The sequence below is a fragment of the Ahaetulla prasina genome, chromosome 7, assembly GCF_028640845.1.
Source record: "Ahaetulla prasina isolate Xishuangbanna chromosome 7, ASM2864084v1, whole genome shotgun sequence".
Classification (NCBI taxonomy): domain Eukaryota; kingdom Metazoa; phylum Chordata; class Lepidosauria; order Squamata; family Colubridae; genus Ahaetulla; species Ahaetulla prasina.
In genome coordinates, this window is record NC_080545.1 from 89,288,069 (window position 1) to 89,311,146 (window position 23,078).

Sequence of the window (23,078 nt, forward strand, 5' to 3'; positions counted from 1 at the left end):
CTTGGCCTGGGGTGGCAGTATAGCAGAGATATCACATTATGGAGAGACAGGCAGCCTCCCACAATGATTTTACATAAATAAATATCTATAAAGGAGAGTCCTGAGGAACCTCACATAATAACTAAGGACTTGAATGCTACTCCTCCTTCATTTGTGATTGGTATCACCATTCTTGTAGGAGTAGAACCACCATCAAATACATTCTAATGTCTAATTCTTAATCGATGCAGGTGGGGCAGAAAGATGCAGGTTCAATGGTAACAAATGCCACTGAAAGGTCTGGAAGGGACCAGAAGACCAAACTCCCAGAAAGGGTCAGGTCCCAGAAAGGTCAGCCACCGCAGCAGCCAATGGCATTTTCCAGGCCAAGCCTGAATCCAAATAATTTGTTTCAGTTAGAAACTTTTGGATGGGAGAAGGATCCTGGTTGGTTTTAAGAGTTTATTTGGTATGACCACCCAACTTGTAAATTGATTGTGGGTGGCTCAAAATTGTAAAAAAGTATGAAAACGAAGTAAAAACAGCAAACATCTGGAATTAAAGAAGAAAATAATAGAATACAAATGCACATTCCTAATTCCTGACTATAGAATTAGATTTGCAATTCTTGGTATCTCAGTGGTATTCATCCTGCCTGCACGTCCGATAATTAATCAAAATTTTCATAATTAAAATACAAAGATTCTCCAGGACAGTAATAAAAAATGACTTGTTTCAATCATGGAATGTGTCATTGAAAATAATCGTAATCCTCCTGAATCTAAATTATGAGCATTAGAGGTTCATGTGCTTCTGTGTTTCAGAATCTATCTAAACTGCCATGCTTGGCAGATATTTGCATGGTTTTAAATCAAAATAATAAAGCATAAATAAGCTTTGGAATTGAAGCCATAGAACATAGAGCTGAATTATGCTCCTGTATCAAAGTCCCTTCTCCTTACAGCAGTGGTAGTCAACCTGGTCCCTACCAACCACTAGTGGGCATTCCAGCTTTCATGTTGGGCGGTAGGGGTTTTGTCTGATACTGAAGCACTTTACTTTTTTTTAATTTAATTGACTTTTAAAAAAAATTTCATAGCATTATTTAAAAACATTTTCATTAAGTTTTCATAAAATTCCCCATGACAATTTAAATTTCTGAAAATATGCTATTTGTATCACCCGCGCATAAGTTTAGTTCACGTTATGTAAATGAAACTAAATGGCGCTATTGTGCAACCGCAAACAAAAGAGCCTCGTCCCAGAATAGCTCGCACATCTCCCCCCACACCACCCAACTGTAACAGACAAACAGTTAGAAAATTTTACTATTAACAGAGATACAAAAATGGGCGGTAGGTATAAAAAGGTTGACTACCCCTGCCTTACAGAAAGATCCTGGCATATTCACGATATTCTGAAAGTCATTGACTGCTCTGGAATTTTATGGAATGTTTGGATGAGAATTTTCTTGGTGTTATCTAGTTACATCTCCTGATTTAAGCTCTGATATTCTGGTAGCTTGACTTGCTTCCACTGGTTTGGCTGAAAGTCATCTTTTGTCCTACAAACACTATTGTCTGGATTTGTAGTAGTATATATGAAAAATGGTTTCCAAGCCATAGGGACTATATTCATGCAACTCGTTAAGCTAAAGTCAAAAACATTATAGTCATTGTTGCATGCTGATTCAGGAATGCAATTCCATTTCTCTGACTATAGTTTTAAGTATTGAATATATTGTTTGATTATGTGCCAACAAGTTGCCGTCAACTCTTATCAGCTACATAGCATTGTCCCCAATTCGGGTCTGAGCCTGGTGCCGAAGCCAATGATGGACGCCAGACACATGGTGCAGGTTTTCTGATTGCTTTTTATTGGAGTACTCCAAGGAAAAGGGCTCCTGGCCAAAATGCCAGGAACCAAGAACAAAGGATTAAGAAAGCTTTATACATTTTCACGAAAAGAGAAGGCGGGACAAGGCGAGATAATAAGAAATATCATCTAATAAACATTTTAGTAATAATTCTGCAATTTGTTCTATTGGTCTCTAGTTGTCCCTATTCCTTAGTCTTGGCTAATGAATGCCCCAGGAGTTATCTAATACACATTTTATTGGCTGCAGGCCATCTCTATTCCTAATTTTTAGCTGAGGCCTGCAAGTTGTCTAACTCTTGTTACTTTTATCAGCTTTCTAACTACCCAGAATTGTTACAAGATTTACACATGCATATTTCCTGTAGATAAGCATTCTTTGTTCTTGCCAGACAAACTCCACAATTACAGACTTCTTGATTTATTTTCAAGTGTGTGCCATGATCTGGCTTTATTTTAGCAGACAGTCCATCAATAGATTTTTTTTTCCTGACAAAAACCCCTGGTATTTCAGATCTTCTAATGGCACATCCGTTGCCATAAATGAATTCATCCATCTTGCTGCTGATTGTCCGCTTTTCTTCCAACCTTACCTGCATTAGAGCCTTCTCAGAGAGACAGATCTTTCCAAAATGAACCCAAAGTAGGATAATTTGAGCCTGGCCATTTGCTTAGAGATCTGTTTGGCTGTTTTCTTGCCTATCTACAGTATTCTCACGTGTTTTCTCCAACCCCAAAGTTCAGAAAAAATGTCAGTAATCTTCCTTCCTGCTTCTTCAAATTCCAGCTTTCACATGGATTACCATAGTTTGCACTGTTCTGATCTTTGTAGGTAATGGACAGATCTCAGCATTTGCATATATTTTCCAAGACTTTCATGGGTGATTCTGCCAAGCGCCAGTCCGTGTTGTGTTTCTTGACTGTTCCTTCCTTTACTATTGATGGTTGATCCTAAAAGGCAGAAATTATCCATTACTTCAGTATCTTCATTGTCAATTCTAAAAGTGATTGTTCTTCCTAATATCACTTTAGACAATATGTAATTTTAGTCCCTATTTTTTTCACTTTTCTCCTTATTACTAGAGCTTGCAGATCCTTTGTATTTTTGCTATCAGAGTAGTCTCATCAGAATAACACGCAGGCTACTGATTTTTCTTCCTCCAGTTTTAAAACGACATTGATCTTCCAGTTCAGCTTTCCCTTAATATATATTCAGCATGTAGATAAGGGGAGAATATATAGTCTTGTTGCACTCCTGTGTCAATCTGGAACTCTCCATTTCACCACGTTCTCCATTATCATTAAAAAAAGACAACAAAGAATGTTCTTTCTGCGCCAACTCAGTAAGCTCAAACTGCCCAAGGAGCTGCTGATCCAGTTCTACAGAGGAATTATTGAGTCTGTCATTTGCACCTCTATAACTGTCTGGTTCGGTTCTGCAACCCAACAAGAAAAACACAGACTTCAGAGGATAATTAGAACTGCAGAAAAAATAATTGCTACCAACCTGCCTTCCATTGAGGACCTGTATACTGCACGAATCAAGAAGAGGGCCGTGAAAATATTTGCAGATCCCTCGCATCCTGGACATAAACTGTTTCAACTCCTACCCTCAAAACGACGCTATAGAGCACTGCACACCAGAACAACTAGACACAAGAACAGTTTTTTCCCGAAGGCCATCACTCTGCTAAACAAATAATTCCCTCAACACTGTCAGACTATTTACTGAATCTGCACTACTATTAATCGTTTCATAGTTCCCATCACCAATCTCTTTCCACTTATGACTGTATGACTATAACTTGTTGCTGGCAATCCTTATGATTTATATTGATATATTGATCATCAATTGTGTTGTAAATGTTGTACCTTGATGAACGTATCTTTTCTTTTATGTACACTGAGAGCATATGCACCAAGACAAATTCCTTGTGTGTCCAATCACACTTGGCCAATAAAAATCCTATTCTATTCTATTCTATTCTATCCACATTGTGGCCTCCTCGCTTGTATATAGGTAGCTTTGAGAATGGGATGTTCTGGGATCCCCATTTTCCTAAGCACATTCGTGATGGACAAAATCAAAGGACTTTCTATAATAAATGAAACACATAGTGGCTTATTTTTGATATTCTTTAGCTTTCTCAATTATCTAGCATTCATCAGCAATTAGGTGTCATGTTCCTTGGCCTTCTCTAAAGCCAGCTTGAACATCTGATATCTCTTTTTCTGCGTAGGAGTCTAATCCGCACTGGGTGAGCCTAAGCATCATTTTACTAGCTTATAAAATCAAGGTTATTTGTACGCTCGTTTGTTCATTCTGTTAAAGCGTCTTGTCTTTTGTACTAATAAGTACTGTATTATATGTACCTCTTCCAATCCGTTGTGCCACTTTCCAGATTTCCTCGTATAAGCTTAGTTAGAACATTTTGTATTCTTCTTCTGTTGTTTGCCATATTTCGGTGAGTATTCTAGTTTCCTGCAGCCTTCTGACTTGGTAATAATGACTAACTTCATCATCTAGCGCTAGAGGCAGATGTCATATATGAATACTTTGATACATATCACTGATTGATGTCACAAATAGGTTTTTCTTACTCCCATTGCCTGTTTAAATATAATATTGTTTGTTGAGAATTATGAAGTGATCCGTATCTTCAGTGACTTGATCTTGATTCTTCAAAAAATCAAAGCTTAGCATTCACTGATGCCTGATGATTTTGGTGCATAATCAGCTGAAGTGTTATCCTTGTTCTGTTGTTATTTTTCTGTATGAGATATATCTAACTATAGTGGACAAGCGATGAAGGAAATTTGCCTCAATATATATTTAATATATGCTCATTTGGTAGTTAAAATAGTGTCTTTCCTGAACAGCTGAAGAGAACTAAGATCCATAAGCCTGGGCAATTTATTCAGCTCACCAACCTGGATTTGGATGCCTTCCCCCCAAAAAAAATAACACAAAAAGTATCTTTTTAAAAAAAAAACCCAGGTCAAATTTAAAAGTGTCTGTGAACACGCATTTTCCCCATGACATTCCATTTGATTTGCAGTCCACACAATGAAAACGATGTTAGATTACGTTCTTGCAGAACGTAAAAAAATGTTATTAAAGTGGCAAAGTTATAAATTCATATCTTCTATTCACATTATTGTGGTTCAGTTGAGCTCAGATCAGTAGCATTTATATGCTCTGTGATAAATGAAAATTTAACTTTTCTTACATTTTATATTTATCTCATTGTCTTTGAATTGGATTCAGATAATTGCAATCATACAACAGCTGGTGTTGATGTGTTTTCTGCAAATAAGCAGGAGATGCAAGCTGCTTGAATTTAAAAAAAAAAAAAATGTCTTGGGGTCAAGGGGAAGAATTACAGCCCTGTGTGATTCACACTAGCTGTAACCCAAAACACTTCTTTTATTAATTTCATATGTAGCAATAAATAATTACATTTATTGTATCTTGGATGGCATTATGAAACTATTCAATCATGAGAAGCTGTTGAATGAAGATGAATCTTACGTTGGAGAAAACTGGAAAGAGAAAGAATATGAGCTGTGAAGCAAATGTTTTATGAAGGATTTAGTTTCTGGAACCTTATGGATGAACATCCACTAACCTAATTGTTGATTGTATCTTAAAATGACCCTCCATAGCTATAAAAATATATGTATATTTACTGAATAACAGGGAGCAGTGCCAAGTTAACTGAGTTTAATTAAGCACACAGGTATAAGATTGGAGATATCTAGCTTAGTAACAGTGCAGTGCAGCCTCAATTTAATGGACCATTAGAAATAGGGAATGTCTGTCATTTAGCTTCTTGGTCCGGGTTTATCAAGGAGCCAAAACTAAACAAACAAAAAACAAACTAACTAAGGAATCAGTGAGCAGTGAAAAGAAAAAGATAATAAAAAAGGCAGTGCCAAAAGTTGAACCAGGTTATCATAAGTGTCAGGCCTTAAATGCTAAGAAGCTGGAAGCCAGAAATCACCAACTAATATGTTTCTGAGAAACAATACATGAACAAAATAAATAACAGTGAAACGATCAGTCGCCCAAGAAGGTATGTTAATGCACACATAGGCAACATATACCCTAAACGATGTATTTTTGTATTCTGGGAGAGATTGGGACTGATATTTATTAAGTCCAAAACCTATTGCTTCAAAACCTGCTAAATGGAAGTTTTGCTATTTTTGCAATAATGATCTTGTAATACTAGTTGCTTGCAAATAAAAGTAAGATGACAGTATGATGTGACTGCAAAACAAAACAAACGTAGTTTCGTTAATGTTATTACAGAGTGGGAGGTTTTTTCTCAAATCACAGGAAGTAATAGTTTCACTTTATCTTCTGTTTATCAGATCCTTTCTTGAGTGTTATGTCTAGTTCTGAAAAGAACTAGAAAAATTAGTCCGGGAAAGATCAAGGACATTGATTTGGAGACTGGAAAATTAACACTGAATGCACTGGGAAGGGATAATTTTGAAAGTGGAAAATGTAACTCCAGTTTTCAAATGCCTAAAAGGATTTTTTAGAAGAAAAAGGCCTCCTAAACCTGTCCTTTTCTCACCTGAATGCAGTCTTTGGAATATTGCATTTAAATTATGAAAGGCAAACTTCAATGAAACATTAGTGGAAGACTTCCTCATAGTAAGAACACTTTAATAATTTTAAAAATATGATCATTGTAGGTATCTATATTTCTATATATACTTCACAGCCTCTGCTATGAAAACAGAAGGCGTAATCTTCTTTCCTTAAAGTAAGGTCAGAAAAGCTGAACAGTTAAATATGTTGCATGCACTCTTGCATTGTAGTTGAAGGCTTGCTTTGTTGTTTTTTTTCTTCCTTAGCAAGACCTCATGACTTCTTTGATACACAGACCTTGGACGCCATACGGCATCGAGCTATTTGCTTTAACCTTTCTGCTCACATAGAAAGCTTGGGAAAAGGCCACAGTGTTGTATTTCACAGTACTGTAAGTATTATTATCTACCATACTTGATATATTTATAATATCTTCAATATTTTCAAACAGCCTTTCTAAACTGAAATGTATGTCGTTGTGCATTGTTATCGCGGATTTAATTTAGATAATGTTGCTTGAAAAGTCTTCTGCAAAGACTTCTGTGCTCTTCCAAAAACATATGCAGTTCATGTTCCTCTCTTTTTATCCTATAGATAACCTTTTTATCCCAGGGTTGTCAAATCTAGGGGCTGGATCCGGCCTTCAGGGCTGTCCTGGAAACAGCAAAGGACCGGCCCGCGGTGCCTCTGCTAGTGAAAACTGAGCTCCATTTTTCGTTGGCAGAGGGTTGCAGGATGCCATCATAGCCGAACTCAGGAGCCTGTTTTCGCTGGCAAAGTGCTTGGGCCACCACAGGTGCCTCCGACATGAGTGACATCGAGCTGGCCACACCCACCCTGGTTCCCTGAGGTCAAACACAACCCAGATGCAGCCCTCAATTATATTGAGTTTGACATCCCTGCTATAGAACATGGAAGAACAACAGCAGCCCTATAAAGTTGCTTAAGGCTGTGATTTCTCCAGGTTTAACTCAACAATTTTCATATTTTCATTGGTTAAATTTATTTCCTATCCTTCATCCAGGAACCTTCTGGTCTATATAGCCACCTTGCATTCAGTTTCTCTCCGTTATAATTCTAAGGCAGATTGTTCTGAGAGTGACCTGAAAGTAATCCGTGGCTGTGAAAGGATGAGAATCTTGGGCTCCCAGAGGCTCATCCAGCATCTTAGTCACAGCCATGGATAAATGGCCATTTGAATTCTGCTCTCAGAAATACTATCCTAGCACTTCAAATAGCTCTCCCGGGCTAAATATGTTTATTCTTTCCAACTTTGTGGAAAGTTGGAAAGAAATTCTGCAAAGGAGCTCAGAACACTGTCCGTAAGTATGATGACTCCTCATAATACAGGGGTGTCAAACTCGCAGCCCGTGGGCTGGGTGAGTCACATATTGGCCACACCCACCCCCGATTTAGTGAAGGGGGGAAAAAAGTCACAATATGTCATGTGGACGATGCAAGTTTGACACCCCTGTCATAATAGAACACAAGGTGACAAATCTGGTAGGGCAGAGAAATTGACAAAAGAAAGACCGAAGTCCGAAATTGTCATGATCTGGCATGGGGCTGCTGATCCCCATGAGAGAGGTAAGTAATAGAGCAGGTAATAGTTCAGAAAGCTGCTGGCTACTGTGTTCTAGGCCAGGGGTCTCGAACCTTGGCAACTTTAAGACTTGTAAACTTCAACTCCCAGAGTTGAAGTCCACAAGTCTTAAAGTTGCCAAGGTTCGAGACCCCTGTTCTAGGCCTTGCCTTCTCTCCATCACAGGAACCAAGGAATGCAACCCAGCCCCGTGTTTCCCTGTTCATACAGGCACACAAACACTTACAGCATAAAGGGATGCAGACAAACTTGTTACTTCATACCCAGTCTAAGTGCCATCAAATCAACGTTGACTCTTATTGACTGTGTGTTGATATTCTCCAAGTGATCTGTCCTTTTAGGTCTCTTAATGCAGGATTCGTAGTAATTGGCACTTGAACCTATCCACCTTGCTGGTGGTTATCCTCCCCCTTTCCTTCCACTTTTCTTAGCATTATAAACTTCTCTAAACAGTGGGGCCTTTGTGTAATGTGTCCAAAATATGATAATTTGAGCCTGGTCATTTGTGTTGCAAGTGAGATAGGTTTGTTGGTTTCATAGCTAGCCATGATATTCTCAATAATCTTTTCCAATACAATATTTAAAAGTGTTAATGTAAGTAGTAGTCCTTGAGAGTGGTGCGGTGGCTTAGAGGTGGAGCTCTCGCCTCCCAATCAGGAGGCTGTGAGTTCAATCCTAGGCAGAGGCAGGTATTTCTCTCTCTGGGCACCCTGACAACATATCTGCTGAAAAAACTCTGCATTGGCGACAGGAAGGTCATCCGGCCAGTAAACACTCCGCTCCATTCAGTTGCCCAGACTCCACCCCGCAAGGGATTATGGGGTCGTTATTATGCACATAGTCCTTGACTCAAGACCATAATTGAACCCAGAATTTGTGTTGCTAAGAGAGAAATGTGTTAAGTGAGTTTTGCTCCATTTTGTGACTTTCCTTGCCACATTTCTTAAGTGAATCACTGCTATTCAGTGAATCTGGCTTCCCCATTGACTTTGCTTGTCAGAGAAGCTCACGAGAGAATATCCCATGAACCTGGGATGCGCCAACTGTCACAAATATGAACCGGTTGTCAAGCATCTGGATATAAATCAATCACCATGGGGATGCTGCAACCGTCATAAGTGTGAAACATGGTCATAAGTCACTTTTTTCAGTGCATTTTTTGTAACTTAGAACGGTCACTAAATGAACTGTCGTAAGTGGGGGACTACCCGTACTCCACCTTCTCCAGAGTCTGTCTTTTACTCCCATAGAGTGTTAACAGAGGAAACGATTGTTAATGTGATTCTACTCTTTGTAGATGGAGCCAAATGACAGCATCCGAATATCTTTTCCAAGACCTTCCTTGCTATCCTGTCAAGTATTACTGTATGGCACATAAATTACGTACCTCCTGAATGTCTTCACTTTCAGTTCTGTTTGTTGGTCTTAGTTTGGATCTCTTTATCTTTAATCCTAATCTCTCTTTTTTTCACATGCTCCTTGATTTCAATTAATGGAGCTGTGGATTTATAATTTTGTTCAGCTGAACCTTGCTATTTATTGTTGGAATTTGCAGATCATTTGCATTTTCATCTGTCAGAGAAGTGTCTTCAGCAGAGAGCAGGTTATTGATGTTTCTTTTTCCAATTTTAAAATCCCAATCACCTTCTCCCAGTCCATCTTCCCTCAAAATATAACCAGCATAATAAATAAATACATAAATAAATAAGGCAGTATAGTTTTGTTTCACATCCTTTTCAACCTGGAGTCAATTTTATCTTTCCAGGTTCCATCCAGACTCTGGCTTTCAATGAGGACAATGATGATCTGGATTGTCATTCCCTAAAGACAATCCACAGATTAATATGGTCAACATGGGCTTTCTGTAGTCAGTCAAATACTTTCACTTCCTTTTAGTATTCTGTGACAATTATCCAGTGTGTATCAGCAAAGCCTTTTGTTCTTTAGCTTTTTCTAAAGCCAGCTTGAACATCTGGCATCTCTTTTTACATTTAGGCCTATAATTTGTGTTAGATGACACTGAACATCAATTTTGCTAACATGTGAAATTAATGATATAGTGCATTAGTTTGTACAATCTGTTAAACCTCCTTTCCTTGATACTGGCATGAAGACTGACCTCTTCCAATCTGTCAACTAGTCACTGGGTCATTCCAGATTTGCCGGTGTGATTAGAACGATTATTAGATATATTTTTTTCCTTTCTCTTCTATTTTTGTAGATCAGTGGTGTCAAACTCGCTGCCTGCAGGCTGGATGCGCCACGCACTGGCCACGCCCACACCCGGTTTAGCGAAAGGGGGGGGAATCGCAATATGTCACGTGACGTCGCTGTGATGACATGAGTTTGACACCCCTGCTTTAGATGATCCATCAATTCTTGTAGCTATCCTACCTGACTGCTGATCTGACTTCACCTTTGTAGTGCTGCTCATGCTTCTAAGTAAGGAATATCTTGAAAGATATCTTAGATATTGAAATCTCTATTGTGCAGTACTTCATTATGCTCCTCTCATTTCTATTCAATCTTTCTGACTTACTATTTGTTCATTGGCTCTTTTAGCATATTGATTTAAGATTGGAATCTCCTAAATTTTGTGAACTTTTGGAAATGTATCTGTATTTTTCCCTTCTGTTTTTATTTTGTATTTTTGTATTTATTTATATTTCCTATTTCTTACTAGATACAGATCCTGCTGTAATGCTGTTCCTTGTCTCATCTAACAGCTCTCTACATTTTTGGGGGGTGGGTAGGTTACGGTCTTCTTGAGATCTTTGACATTCTTGGCTCCTTCCTCTTCCTGACAATTTCTATAATCTGTTCTGACATCCATTTTGGTGTCTTCTATTCTACATTTACCTTTTATAACCTCTTTGATTTCATTCCATAATTTCTCTGTTTCTTTCTCAATGAGATCCAGGATTTCAGAGCTGTTCTTGATATTCTTCTTGAAAATGGTAGCTAGACATTCAAGATTAGTTGTGGAATCTTAGATGAACATCCTTTTAAAGGACGTTGACTGCAAATTCTAATATAGATAATATTTGGTCCTCAGTTGCATTGTGCACAAGTCCTGTCCTCCTGTATCCTTCCTCATTGAGGAATATATACAATTCTGTCTTTGCCGCTTTGGATTTTCTTTTTCCTTTTACAGCAACCTCAACGATTGAACCTCCTGAAGGGTTTAGTGTCATAAGTATCATTAGTGCTCCAAAAGACACCTCGGATGTTCCTTAGTGGCATGCTAAGGATTCATTATCTGACAGTGAATTATCTATCCATGTGGTTTCTTGAGAAAACACAGTTTACGGCTTATAGTGTAGTATGAACCGTTGCTGTCGTCATTAAAGTGACCATCTACCTCTATACTATCGTCTTCTATCTCTGCTGCCTGATGTAGGTGTCTGCTTGCTGTAGCTAGGTCGTTTACATGGCCTTGATGGTTAGGTGGCCCTGCTTGGCATACTTGTTTTTGGTGTGTCTTCCTGGTGTCTTTTACCCATCGGTTTCAGGAATCCCCTTCCATCATCACAATTAAGATCGCAGAACGGGACTTTAGGATGAGGGGGTGTAATTGCAAGAGAAGAAAATAGAAACTTTTCCTATGGCCAGAGCTAATAAAGAGATTGGAAAGAATTCCCTATCTTGCCTGAAAGCGGTAATCAGAGAAAATAGCTTTATTTTTGTAAGTGTTGAAAAGATGACAGAAATTGTGCTATGACTCTGTCAGTCATTTGACTTGTTCTTCCCTATTTAGGTCCGAGTATGTTTTATTATGCTATGTGCATAAATGTTCCTCCATACTAGAATTTCCCCTGATATTTTAATTGATGCCCCTCTTTGCCCTTCCTAGCCAGGCTATTAATGAGACTTGTGGGAGTTATTGCTCAGGATATCTGCAGGACTGTTGGATGTTGCTTCCAAGGATGTTGAAAGGATGTTGCTTCCTCCTACTCTTAATTTTTAGACACCATCACTTAGTCCCATTTTGCAAGATTGTCATAGAAAGAGACAACGATTCCAACCATTTGGCTGCCTATCCGGTGGCCCATTGTCCCCATCCTTTTGGGGGGTTACTTCTTATGTAAATTTCCTTATCCATAAGTTATTACACACCTTTTTTGCAGTTGGCTCCAAAGTACTTCACAACCCTACTCCAGTCTCCTATTGCAAAATTTATGAATGGCTGTGGGTTGGTTGTCTGGGTTTTAGGGAAGGAGATGAAATCCAGCTGGCTACATATGGGCAGAAACCCCCAGTAGAGACATGCTGCTTAGGGCAGTGGTCTCCAACCTTGGCAACTTTAAGACTTGTGGACTTCAACTCCCCGAATTCCTCAGCCAGCAAAGTCCACAAGTCTTAAAGTTGCCAAGGTTGGAGACCCCTGGCTTAAGGTATTGCTGCTTAGGATTTTAACATCCGACTGATTATAATTAGCTTGAAATTCCTTGCTACTCTACTTCAGAACATGGATCCAAACCAAAGCTTGGAAGTTTTTCATCTGTGAAAATTCAGCTGAATTCACCTGTTATTCACCTGTGTCTAATTTAGGCTCCACCAAATCCATAAGAGTCCCTTATGGTGAGATTGGCAGCTATATAAATTTGATAATTTATGTATCTTGAGAAGAAAGGAAGAGGAAGCCACACAAATCATCAGCCTTTTCAAATCTTAAATCTGTGGTTCTGGAGATCTAAATGATGGATATAAAAGTGAAGATTTTGCAGACTTGAGAATTGGAATTCTAGCAATACTCTGCAATAAAATTCTGGGAGAAGGCACAGCTGCTTTAAGCGATGGCAGGCAGATGCTTGTATGAGTATGCTGCACATTGCAAAATATTTAATGGCTGAAACTAAATAGTGTAACTTGGAAGAGTAACCAACATCTTTGAGTTATTTCTGTGGTTCTCCAGGAGAGGTCAGCAGAACTCCATTTGCATACGTGTAACCCTCACTCCTGGTGAAGATTGACTTTTCAAAAAATCTGCAATAGAAATGGGAAAGTTGATTCGGTGCGGAAGGCATAATTTCTTCATCAGAATCGTCACAGTCCTACGAATGCTCCTGCAACACTTTGAAGACAAATCGAGCAATACTCTTGATTGCTGATTTGTGGCTGTTTGCTTCTGCTTTGAAAGTCTGAGCAGAAGTCTTCCCGTGCGAAGTTTCCCCTCACCAAGATGACAACAGGAGCTTAGAAAAGAGCTTCTGTGGGATTTTTCTTCGTGAGGAACTTCAGCTGTTCCTTTCCCCCATTGCCCTCCATAAAACCCATTGTCGCTACTTGGTGAAACACCTTCTGAGTGATCTTCTGAATCTACAGAAAAAGGATATTGAAATTAGTGCCCTCCAAATGTTTTGAACTAGAGTTTTCTTAAATACCTCACCATTGACAATTTACTGAACATAGTTATTGTAATGATAGTCTAGACCAGGGGTCTCCAACCTTGGTCCCTTTAAGACTTGTGGACTTCAACTCCCAGAGCTTTGCTGGCTGAGGGACTCTGGGAGTTGAAGTCCACAAGTCTTAAAGGGACCAAGGTTGGAGACCCCTGGTCTAGAATGTTTAAATGACACCAAGTGATTTACTTACCATATAGCTGTGAATGAAATTCTTCTACCATTGTCTTTTGATATCTTGATTGATAGATAAAATATATTATGTGGCCAGTTGGGCCCCCCTCCCTCTCTTTTGGCTTTTGTATTTGTGAAGTGCTTTCCATAGGGCTGAAAATAGAGTTACGGTACATCCAGACAGCTTACATCTATCTTAATTTTAAGAAAATAACATGGAAACAGGTAAAACTATTTCAGGCAAGTTTTTTACATCAGTTGTAATTTCCAAGTTTCTAGAAATTGTTTTATGATCAGCCTTTTATTTCTGTTTTATATATGTTTATTGCTGATGATTGCTAGAATATCTGGCTAGCACATAACAATACTTATACTTTCTTTGAAAGATTGCTTTTAAAAATACACTTTTACAGGTCCGGATATAGAATCTTTGCTAATAATGCTGCATTAAAAAGCTTTTGGGTTTTTGTTTTTGTTTTTTGAGCGAATATAACAATCTAGGATGCAGAGTAAGAAAATAGTAATGTGCCATCATTGTTACTTTTCAAATTAGATGCTAATGTTCAAACATAACTTAGAAAGTGGAAGCTCCTATGAAAACCCCCTGTGCCCTAATCACTTGAACTGATTAGGATGAGCTCTGATTCTCTTTGAGAACCTCCATGTGTAGCTTTTGAGCTTAATGCATAAGGCACCTTCCCAAAGCAGAAGTCAATATGCAAAATTGCCATTGGTTTTTTACACAATGAGGATTTACAGTTTTTGCTGTTTTCTCTAATCAATTCCTTTCCTGATTTTCTTACCTGGACTCCCATGCTTGAGGCAGGCTTGCTTTTTCTATTTATTTAGAAAATATATATGGTTGCCCACCTCTCTGGGCAACTAACAATATAACACAAAAATACATTTAAAAATAAACGTAGAAAATAGAAAAGCTGAGGCACCTCATATATCATTCTCAGTGCCAAGACTTGCCTATATCGGGCTCCACTAACAATGCAGCCTTAACACTTGAAGGAAAAAAGCCAGACTGGAAAATGTTTGTGCAATCGAAAGTTGGGAGTCGATCTAAACGATTCCCTCTTACGCCATGGCATTTAAGTCTTGTTTCTACATTTCTTCAAGCAGCCTTATCCACAATTCTTTATCTCTCATGCTAAATTTCCCAGGGACCCATTTGCTTTGGAAACGGCTCCATTCCTTGTACACCAGATACAGAATACTAGAAACATGTCTGAAACTTGCAATTACAAGCTTATTTGTCTGTGTTGCTTTTATCCTGTGGTTAATATTTCTGCAGAACTTCAAGATGTTTCCACTTTTGGGCTTGAGCTACCTCTTTATGCAGTCCATTCATGAAGTTGAAAGCAAACAACCAATTTGATATGCCTTACTTGAGTCAAGCTAAGAAACCTATTGTTTTCTTCCACAGGATGCAAAAGATATATAACCTGCGAAAGCTTTTCCCAATTGGATACACTCCAGCTGTTTTGGGGTGGCAACATGGCAGCATGGGGTGGTAGCTTTGAGAAAGGCAGCTAGTTTATGTCAATGTTCTCAATCTTGGCCAATCAAAAATGAGTGGACTTCAACTCCCAGAAATCCCTAGTCAACATGATATATTTGTTACAGGAAATGAGAGCGGACATTAAAAAGGGAATGTATGCGTGTATTAGCATCATCTCACATAAATTTGAACATCATCTCAAAAGCAAACTGCTTTTAGAGAAGAAGAAAGCTGTTTCAATGGCTATCAGAATCCATGGGGGGGGAAAAACCCTTTAACCCAAAACACGTATTGACATAAAACATTTGGACCAGATATTTTTAAGGGCATGGAATTTAAGAAAGCATAAATATTTCAAGTTGCTTTTCTCGTGTTTGCTTTTAGGTAATAGCTAAAAGGAAAGAGGACTCCGGAAAAGTTAAGTTGCTGCTTCACTGGACTCCAGAAGATATGTAAGTATTTATACTCAGAAGTACATATTTTGGGCACCTGCAAAAATCAGGGTATTTCCTATATTTTACACAACATACTAAACAGTGACTCAGACTTATAGCACTATTATAAAGCTCTGATGGAGAATTAAAATTACCAAGTTAATTCATGCATTTGAGTCTACATTAAGAAAAAGTAATATTAAAGTGCTGAAGAAGACATCCATAGCCCGAGTTAACTTTTATTTGAGGTTTTTGAACCTATTGGAAAGAAGGTATATGCCTTAGCCCTGTGTTAATTAACACTTTTCCAAAACTAAACAGAAAAGGTAGCCAATAGCAGAAATATCCTTACTTGTACAATCAGTAAATATAGTATATATCCGTGATGACGAACTTATGGCACGCGTGCTACAGGTGGCATGCGTAGCCATATTGGTGGGCACACGAACTCAGCTCTGGCATGCATGCGCGCACCAGCCAGCTGATTTTCAGACTTTCTGGGCCCACCAGAAGTAGGGAAACAGGCTGTTTCCTGCCTCCAGAGGGCCTCGGGGTGGTGGTGGGGAAGGCCTGTTTTTTTCTCTCTCCCCAGGCTCCAGAGCCTTTCTAGGAGTCTGGGGAGGACAAAAACAGCCTTCCCCACCTGTCTGAAGGTCCTCCAGAGGCCGGAAATGGCCCATTTGCCAACTTCCAGTCCCACCGGTGGGCCTCGGGGTGGGGGGATGGGGAAAGCTGTTTTTGCCCTCCCCAGGTTCCTAGAAAGGCTCTGGACCCTAGGGAGAGAGAAAAATGGGCCTACCGGTCCCACTGGAAGTTGGCAAACGGGCCATTGCCGGCTTCCAGAAGGCCTCTGGGGGGATGGGGAAGGCCGTTTTCACCCTCCCCAGACTACTAGAAAGGCTCTGGAGCCTGGGGAGAGAGAAAAACGGGCCTACCAGGCCAGGAACGAGGGGGGGGGGACGCAGGGGCAGGTCACATAGAATTATGGGTGTGGGCACGCGCACATTTCCCCTGCGTTCCTGGCATGCAATGGCAAAAAGGTTAGCCATCAGTGCTATATATTGTTGAATTTTCTTTATTTTCATTAAAGATGCATACGATGTGTCAACTTTTCTAAAGACTGCAAGCATTTGTTACCTTGTTAACACCACAGAAGCAGTTGCTAAAAGGGTTTTGAAATCTTTATGGAAAGATACGTTTATTACCAATATTAAAATCGACAAAGCTCATTTGAACTATAACTAGCTTTTTCAATAAACAAAATTAGCAATTTCTAAACAATATGTTCACATATAGAAATATATATCCCTTTTTCCTATTCTTTTCAACAGAGGCACAATTGTGTTTTAATTTTAATTCAATTTAACTCAGTTCACAGTGGACAGGATGAAATGTCCATTTCTCAACTAACTTTTAGAAAGCTCCTTAAAACTGGCCAAAATAAATTTGTGGAAAATGTCTTTCAAATATTTGCCATTGCTTTTCAAAAGTAATTGTAGTTCAGTTTTCTAAATTGAAACAGGTTCTATGTTTTTCACTAATGAAAGTATATTTGAAACTTACCTTTTAGTTAGCTTTTAAGAAATAATGCATGGAGATTTAAATAAAGTCACTGCCTGGGGGTGCTATTATTTTGAATAATAATATTAATCATTGTCATTAATGTTACTTATGTGGGATTTTGAAAAGCTCCCAGTAGATAGACATTTTGCTCAACAGTTAAAACCCTGGACTTATTAGCTGGAGAGCCGATAGCCCAGGTTTGAGACCCGAGCACCACATAACTGGTGAGCTCCTGTCCTCCCCCCAGTTCCTGCCAACTTAGCAGTTCGAAAGCATGCAAATGTGAGTACATAAATAGGCACCATTTTGATGGGAAGGTAACACCACTTCATGAAGTCATGCTGGCTACACAACCACAGAAATGACTTCCGATAGCACTGGCTCAGTGGCCTTGAAACAGAGATACACACACACCCCTAAAGTCAGTTACAACTAGCAGATTAAAATCCACAGGGGCTCCTTTACATTGTAGAGAATGCTGTCCTCGGAGCCAAACTAATATTCTTGTTATCACTTCACATAGAGAATTTGAGCTATTGTCAAATGATACAGAGCTTCTAGAAGGTGGCATAGAATTTTATGCGTACAGAGGCTTAATTTGGGCAAGTGTCATGCATCCCAATCATCATAGCTTAAATGGTAGAAATAAAATGTTGCTTCCTGAAAGAGGTGGAGCCCTTTGTACATTGTACGTTGTACAACGTTGTACGTTGTACGTTGAGGGAGACAGCCTTGTTCTGTAACAAAAGGTTTGGAATTACACTCCCAATATCAGTTAAGCTGACCGTGATGCTCACAGAGAAGCAGATTTCCAGCTAAATCTTTTTGGCAGTGCAACAATGGTGTGGATTTTTATTTCCCATAAGAATTGACAGTAGCTCTTTTACCAGTAGTGACCATGGAGAGCGAATCACTGACGTTTTTTTGAATATTTTATTTTATTCATAGTCTTCCTGATGTGTGGGTAAATGAAAGTGAAAGGCATCAATTAAAAACTAAAGTAGTTCATCTATCAAAACTACCAAAAGATACTGCTTTGCTTCTGGACCCAAACATATACAGGTAAATCTCGGCATTTCTGGATGTTCTCTTTGCTCAATGTGACTTGATGCCTTGCCTAACTTTTTGAAGCTGTACCAGAACTGCTATCATTGCAGGTAGCCAAAGTAGTACTATTCCTCCTTGATCATTCACCTTCACTAATATATTGGGCAGATTTTAGAGAAAGAACACTATTTTGACAGCATCCAGAAGTTAATTTTCAAGGCATGAGGTCGCATGACAGCTTTTGAACTTAAACTCTGGCTGGTAAATATGTGTATTTACCGAGTGTATTTTACTTTTTTGTGCTTGGTGTACAGAAAGTCTAGTAAAGGAGGTACATTCAGTGGAATCCTGAAAGATCACTGCTCTTAAGATCCCATGCTGGTTTGTATACCAATTTTTTAAAGTCCAAATTTATCTTTTTTTTTTAAAAAATCACTTTCTGTTCAGCCTGTAATACATATAGTATTACTTTAAGATCTTAGTGCTCCATGCAATTTAAACAAATTAAATGCCTTTTTTTCTTTTCATTTTGGGGATAGGATGGGGACAGACCTATCATAATTTACTATTGAACTTTACTATACAATTAGATTCTCTATTTTTTCATAAGTACTCTGTTTCCCTGAAAATAAGACCCATCTCGAAAATAAGCCCTAGCATGTTTTAAGTGTGCGCCTAATATAAGCCCTACCCCCACAATAAGCCCTACTTAAGAACCAACGCTGCTGGCTGCTCACCTATTGCATCTGGTTGCTCACGGTGCCATGGCCACAAGGTGATGTAGGAGTGGAGCTGTCCCATGCACCCCGCACCACTTTACCTCAGGGCCCCCGCAGGCAGGTCATCCATGCCCCGACACCTGCCTCATGGCCATGTGCAGCAGGAGCCCATGTGGCCGCCAGCCCACTCTGCTTGCTCGCAGCTGCAACAGAGCAGGAGGCCAAGCAGGGTGTTGGTGTTGCAACAGATATTGGGGCATGGATGAGATAGGCCAGTGTGGGGCGCGTAGGACATCTCACCCCCCTCATGGTGGTGGCACTGCCCCACCGCACGGCCTCCTGCCCAACAACGAACCACAGAAGAAGTGGCTTCCTGTACATGGGAAAAAAGACACCCCCCCGGTCTTATTTTCGTGGAAACACGAATGATTTGGGTATGATTTTGTGAAAACACTGTAAATGTCATCCCAAAGTTGATTTCCAAAAGGCAATTGGACTTTCTTGGGGGTTTTTCCTCAAAAGCGTTTCACTTCTCACCCAAGAAATTTCAGAGAACTGAAGAAGCTTCTTGGATGGGAAGTGAAACATTTTCAAGGGAAAAAAATCCCAAGGAAGTCCAGTTGCCTTGTGGAAATGCCCCTTTGGGGCAACCATGACTTGGATGATTGAGAATCTCGATAGACACCATAAGTGCCCATAACTATATCTCCTGTGTTTTTTTCCTCCAAAGGTAATCTGAAAAGAACTGATTTATGATTCATCATCAAAGATATAGCTAATATTTTGCTGCCATTGGGTCTTTTCAATGTTAGAAGCTCCAGGTTCTAATGCCTATTACCGGTACTCCTTGACTTACAATCATTCATTTAGCGACCATTTGACCTTAGAACAGCACTGAAAAAAGTGACAAATCCTTGCATTTACAACCATCGCAACATTCCCACAGTCATGTGACCAAAATTCAGGCACTTGGCAACTAGCGTGTATTTATTACCGTAGCAGCATCCTGGGGGGTCACACAATCACCATTTGTGACCTTACTATCTGGCTTCCAACAAGCAAAGTCAACGGGGGAAGTCTGATTCGTTTAACAACCACTTGATTCATTTAATAACTTGCAGTGATTTGCTTAGCAACCATGGCAAAACAGCTTATAAAATCAGTTGTAATCGGTTATAAAAGCAGCCCTCTTGCTTAGCAGCAGAAATTCTAGTCCCAATTCTGGTTGTAAGTCAAGGACCTCTACTATAGCCAATCTCAGGTTGCAGAGATAGGAAAGATACTGGCCCAAAACACTGTGGAATTATTGTTAAGTGAATGGAGGTCAGTGATCCTCACCCTGACAAGTTCTATACACAGCAGTATGTTTATAGAAATGCATACTAGTATAGACTCGTCTGAGTCCTAGAAACCTTTTAGCTTACCTTTTATTTCTCATACTCGAGATTAATCCATTTAAATTTTGTCTTAGGAAAATATATGCCGTTAAACATATTATCCTAATGGCTAAATTTGCAGTATTAATTATAAAGCAGCTGTATGGCCCTTAACATTTTCTTGGGGTTTCAGTCACGTACAGTGCACTAATGTAAAGTGATAGTTCAGACCTGGCGCTAGTTTCTGAAATCCTCCCATTTTTAGTCTGTTTCTTAATTAAGTATACAAAGCTTTGAGGATCTACACAAAAGACTTTTTGGCAATTGCAGTCTTTGTCCAGAGGCACAGTGGGAGCAAGGCAGATGTTCCCATCAGAAATAATGGAAGATATTGTGATAAATACGGCTTTGAAACTCCATACTGGCCTCAGCTTGCTAAGTATGAGGAAGATGAAAAACTTATTAATTAATCCTTTTTTTCTTTTTCTTTTTTTTTGCGAAGTGAGAGACGTGGGTCCGTTTTTGATTAGTATGAATATTTTCTGTGGGGTCCTTTACTGCTTTTTCTGAAAGCTAATATCCACACACAATTCATATCAATATCTGAAGAATAAACAGAAATATGTCGTTCCTTCTGCTTCCAGATGTTTCAAATACTTAATTTTTCCTCATTGACTTCAACCTGGTTGTCTCCTCAGAAAGCACACCGGTCTCTTTCCTGACAGTAGAAGTATTTTTCCGTAATGCCGTCTTAATTCCCAACAGGAAGGACCTGTTAACCAGGGCAAGTTAAAACTTCCTTTGAGAAGCCACCAATGCTGTGTTTCCTTTTCCTTCCAGAACAATGCCACAGAAGAGGTTGAAGAGGTAAAAATCGACTTGGTGGGGGCACCTGACCTACCATCTTAGTCACTGACCATGGAATTAGAATTGCACATTCCTTGAGTCCTTTACCTTCATCCACTGACACACCCACACATACACACCCACGGCACACCCACCCCCTCTGTGCCCAACTGCTGCCAGCCTATGATTGGTCTAACCATTCTGTGAATGAAGTTGAAGCATCTATGGAATATATTATATATAAATGTCTAACATAACTTTTAATGGGACGGTACAATGGTGACATTTCTCTGGCAGGCTCACCAATGTTTTTGTTTTTGAAACTTGTTTCAAAACAAGTTGTCTCAACTTGTTTTCCAAGACTCTTTTGAAACTTGGATGAACTGGCAATTGCTGACTTGCCAGGTGAAAACCATTCTAGCTGTTGTTACTCATATTTTTAATTTTTTTTGTATTATTATTCTTATTTTTAATAAGCAAACTCTTGAAATCTCATCATTGATAAGCGACAGCTAGAGAGAATTCTTGGTGGACCGTCTCCGTTGTCACTTTAGTGAATTTATGGTGTCCAATCACATAACCTTACGTGGTGGTATCATGTTTAAGCAAAATGGTGGTGGCATACTTTGACTTTTAGCAGAATATCTAAATAGCAAAATATATATATATTTTCAGGGGAGGTTGATCAATGTTAGGTGTTGCTGTATATCCGATCCTCTTCATAAGATATTACTGTATATTATTCAGACTTTAATATGTATACAAAAAAAGAAGAAACAACATTGGTTTTATATTCTATTTGGCTTTTAAAACTCCAGCTTGCTTTTAAAGATTATATTGCCTCCCTTTCCCTTCTTTTGGCCTAAATGTTTCTGTTTGTCCCAAAAAAAAAAAAAAGTATTTTTTAAAAAGAAGCATTTAAAAATACAATCGTTTATGCACCAAAGTTGGCTATGAAAAGAATTAAATTGCTTCCTCACTTTATTAAGCAAGGAATTATGGAATTTTTTTTAACCCTACAGGAATAGAAAACTTGTGTATCTTGTTTGTCTTGTATTGAGACAAAAAAAAAAAAGTTGCATATAGAGAACGGGATGTTGCTTGTAAATAGTTTTGCAGATTTGTAATATATTTTTATATCACAAAATGTAGATGTTTTTTCCTAGAGGCATGGAAGTTAAAATGTATATATTATGGTAGAAATAATATTGAAGGATATTGTATGTCATTAGCGCTGCCAGAATTTGTTTAAAGCAAGCACCTTTCTTAACAATAATATGTCCCTTGGATTTCTAAGAGACACTATACTACTGTTAATAAGAACAGAACACATTAGGTATCCTTTCAGAAATCTTTGAAGGATGCATAATATCCATAGAAGGTTTATAGCACCTCACTGCTGAACATGGATATGAAATCAATCTTTTTCTTGCTTGTTGGAAGGAGCAAATGTAAAATAAATGACTTAATAAGGTGGCTATATGCAGTCAAACTGCATGATTAACCCTTCCTGTTTAGGAGGATTCTTTTTAATTTTTTTAATTTTATTTTATTATTATTTTTGCAGTACTACAGCAACTTTTTTTTTACACTATTTTTTAATTAAACAGCAAATAAAGTCTAAACTTTTGGGAGATAGAAGTTGGAGGGTTTTTAATTTTAATTTTAATTTTTTGTATTATTATTCTTATTTTTAATAAGCAAACTCTTGAAATCTCATCATTGATAAGCGACAGCTAGAGAGAATTCTTGGTGGACCGTCTCCGTTGTCACTTTAGTGAATTTATGGTGTCCAATCACATAACCTTACGTGGTGGTATCATGTTTAAGCAAAATGGTGGTGGCATATTTTGACTTTTAGCAGAATATCTAAATAGCAAAATATATATATTTTCAGGGGAGGTTGATCAATGTTAGGTGTTACTGTATATCCGATCCTCTTCATAAGAT

General features: G+C 38.7%; 1 protein-coding gene across 5 annotated transcripts in view; it reads left to right on the forward strand.

Moving 5' to 3' along the window:
- AEBP2 (AE binding protein 2) overlaps window positions 1-21,507 on the forward strand; it is a 54,387-nt gene extending 32,880 nt beyond the window's left edge. For 2 of the 5 annotated variants that reach the window (XM_058189663.1, XM_058189665.1), the window contains 5 exons: window positions 6,724-6,848; window positions 15,528-15,595; window positions 18,089-18,202; window positions 18,502-18,568; window positions 21,123-21,507. In XM_058189663.1, coding sequence (XP_058045646.1) covers window positions 6,724-6,848; window positions 15,528-15,595; window positions 18,089-18,202; window positions 18,502-18,556 — 362 coding nt within the window. In that variant the 3' untranslated portion in view covers window positions 18,557-18,568; window positions 21,123-21,507. Of the gene's footprint in view, window positions 1-6,723; window positions 8,091-8,182; window positions 15,406-15,527; window positions 15,596-18,088; window positions 18,203-18,501; window positions 18,569-21,122 lie in introns of those variants that run through there. The other 3 variants (XM_058189664.1, XM_058189666.1, XR_009155944.1) reach the window with 2 other exon arrangements.
- The last annotated feature ends 1,571 nt before the right edge of the window (window positions 21,508-23,078 follow it).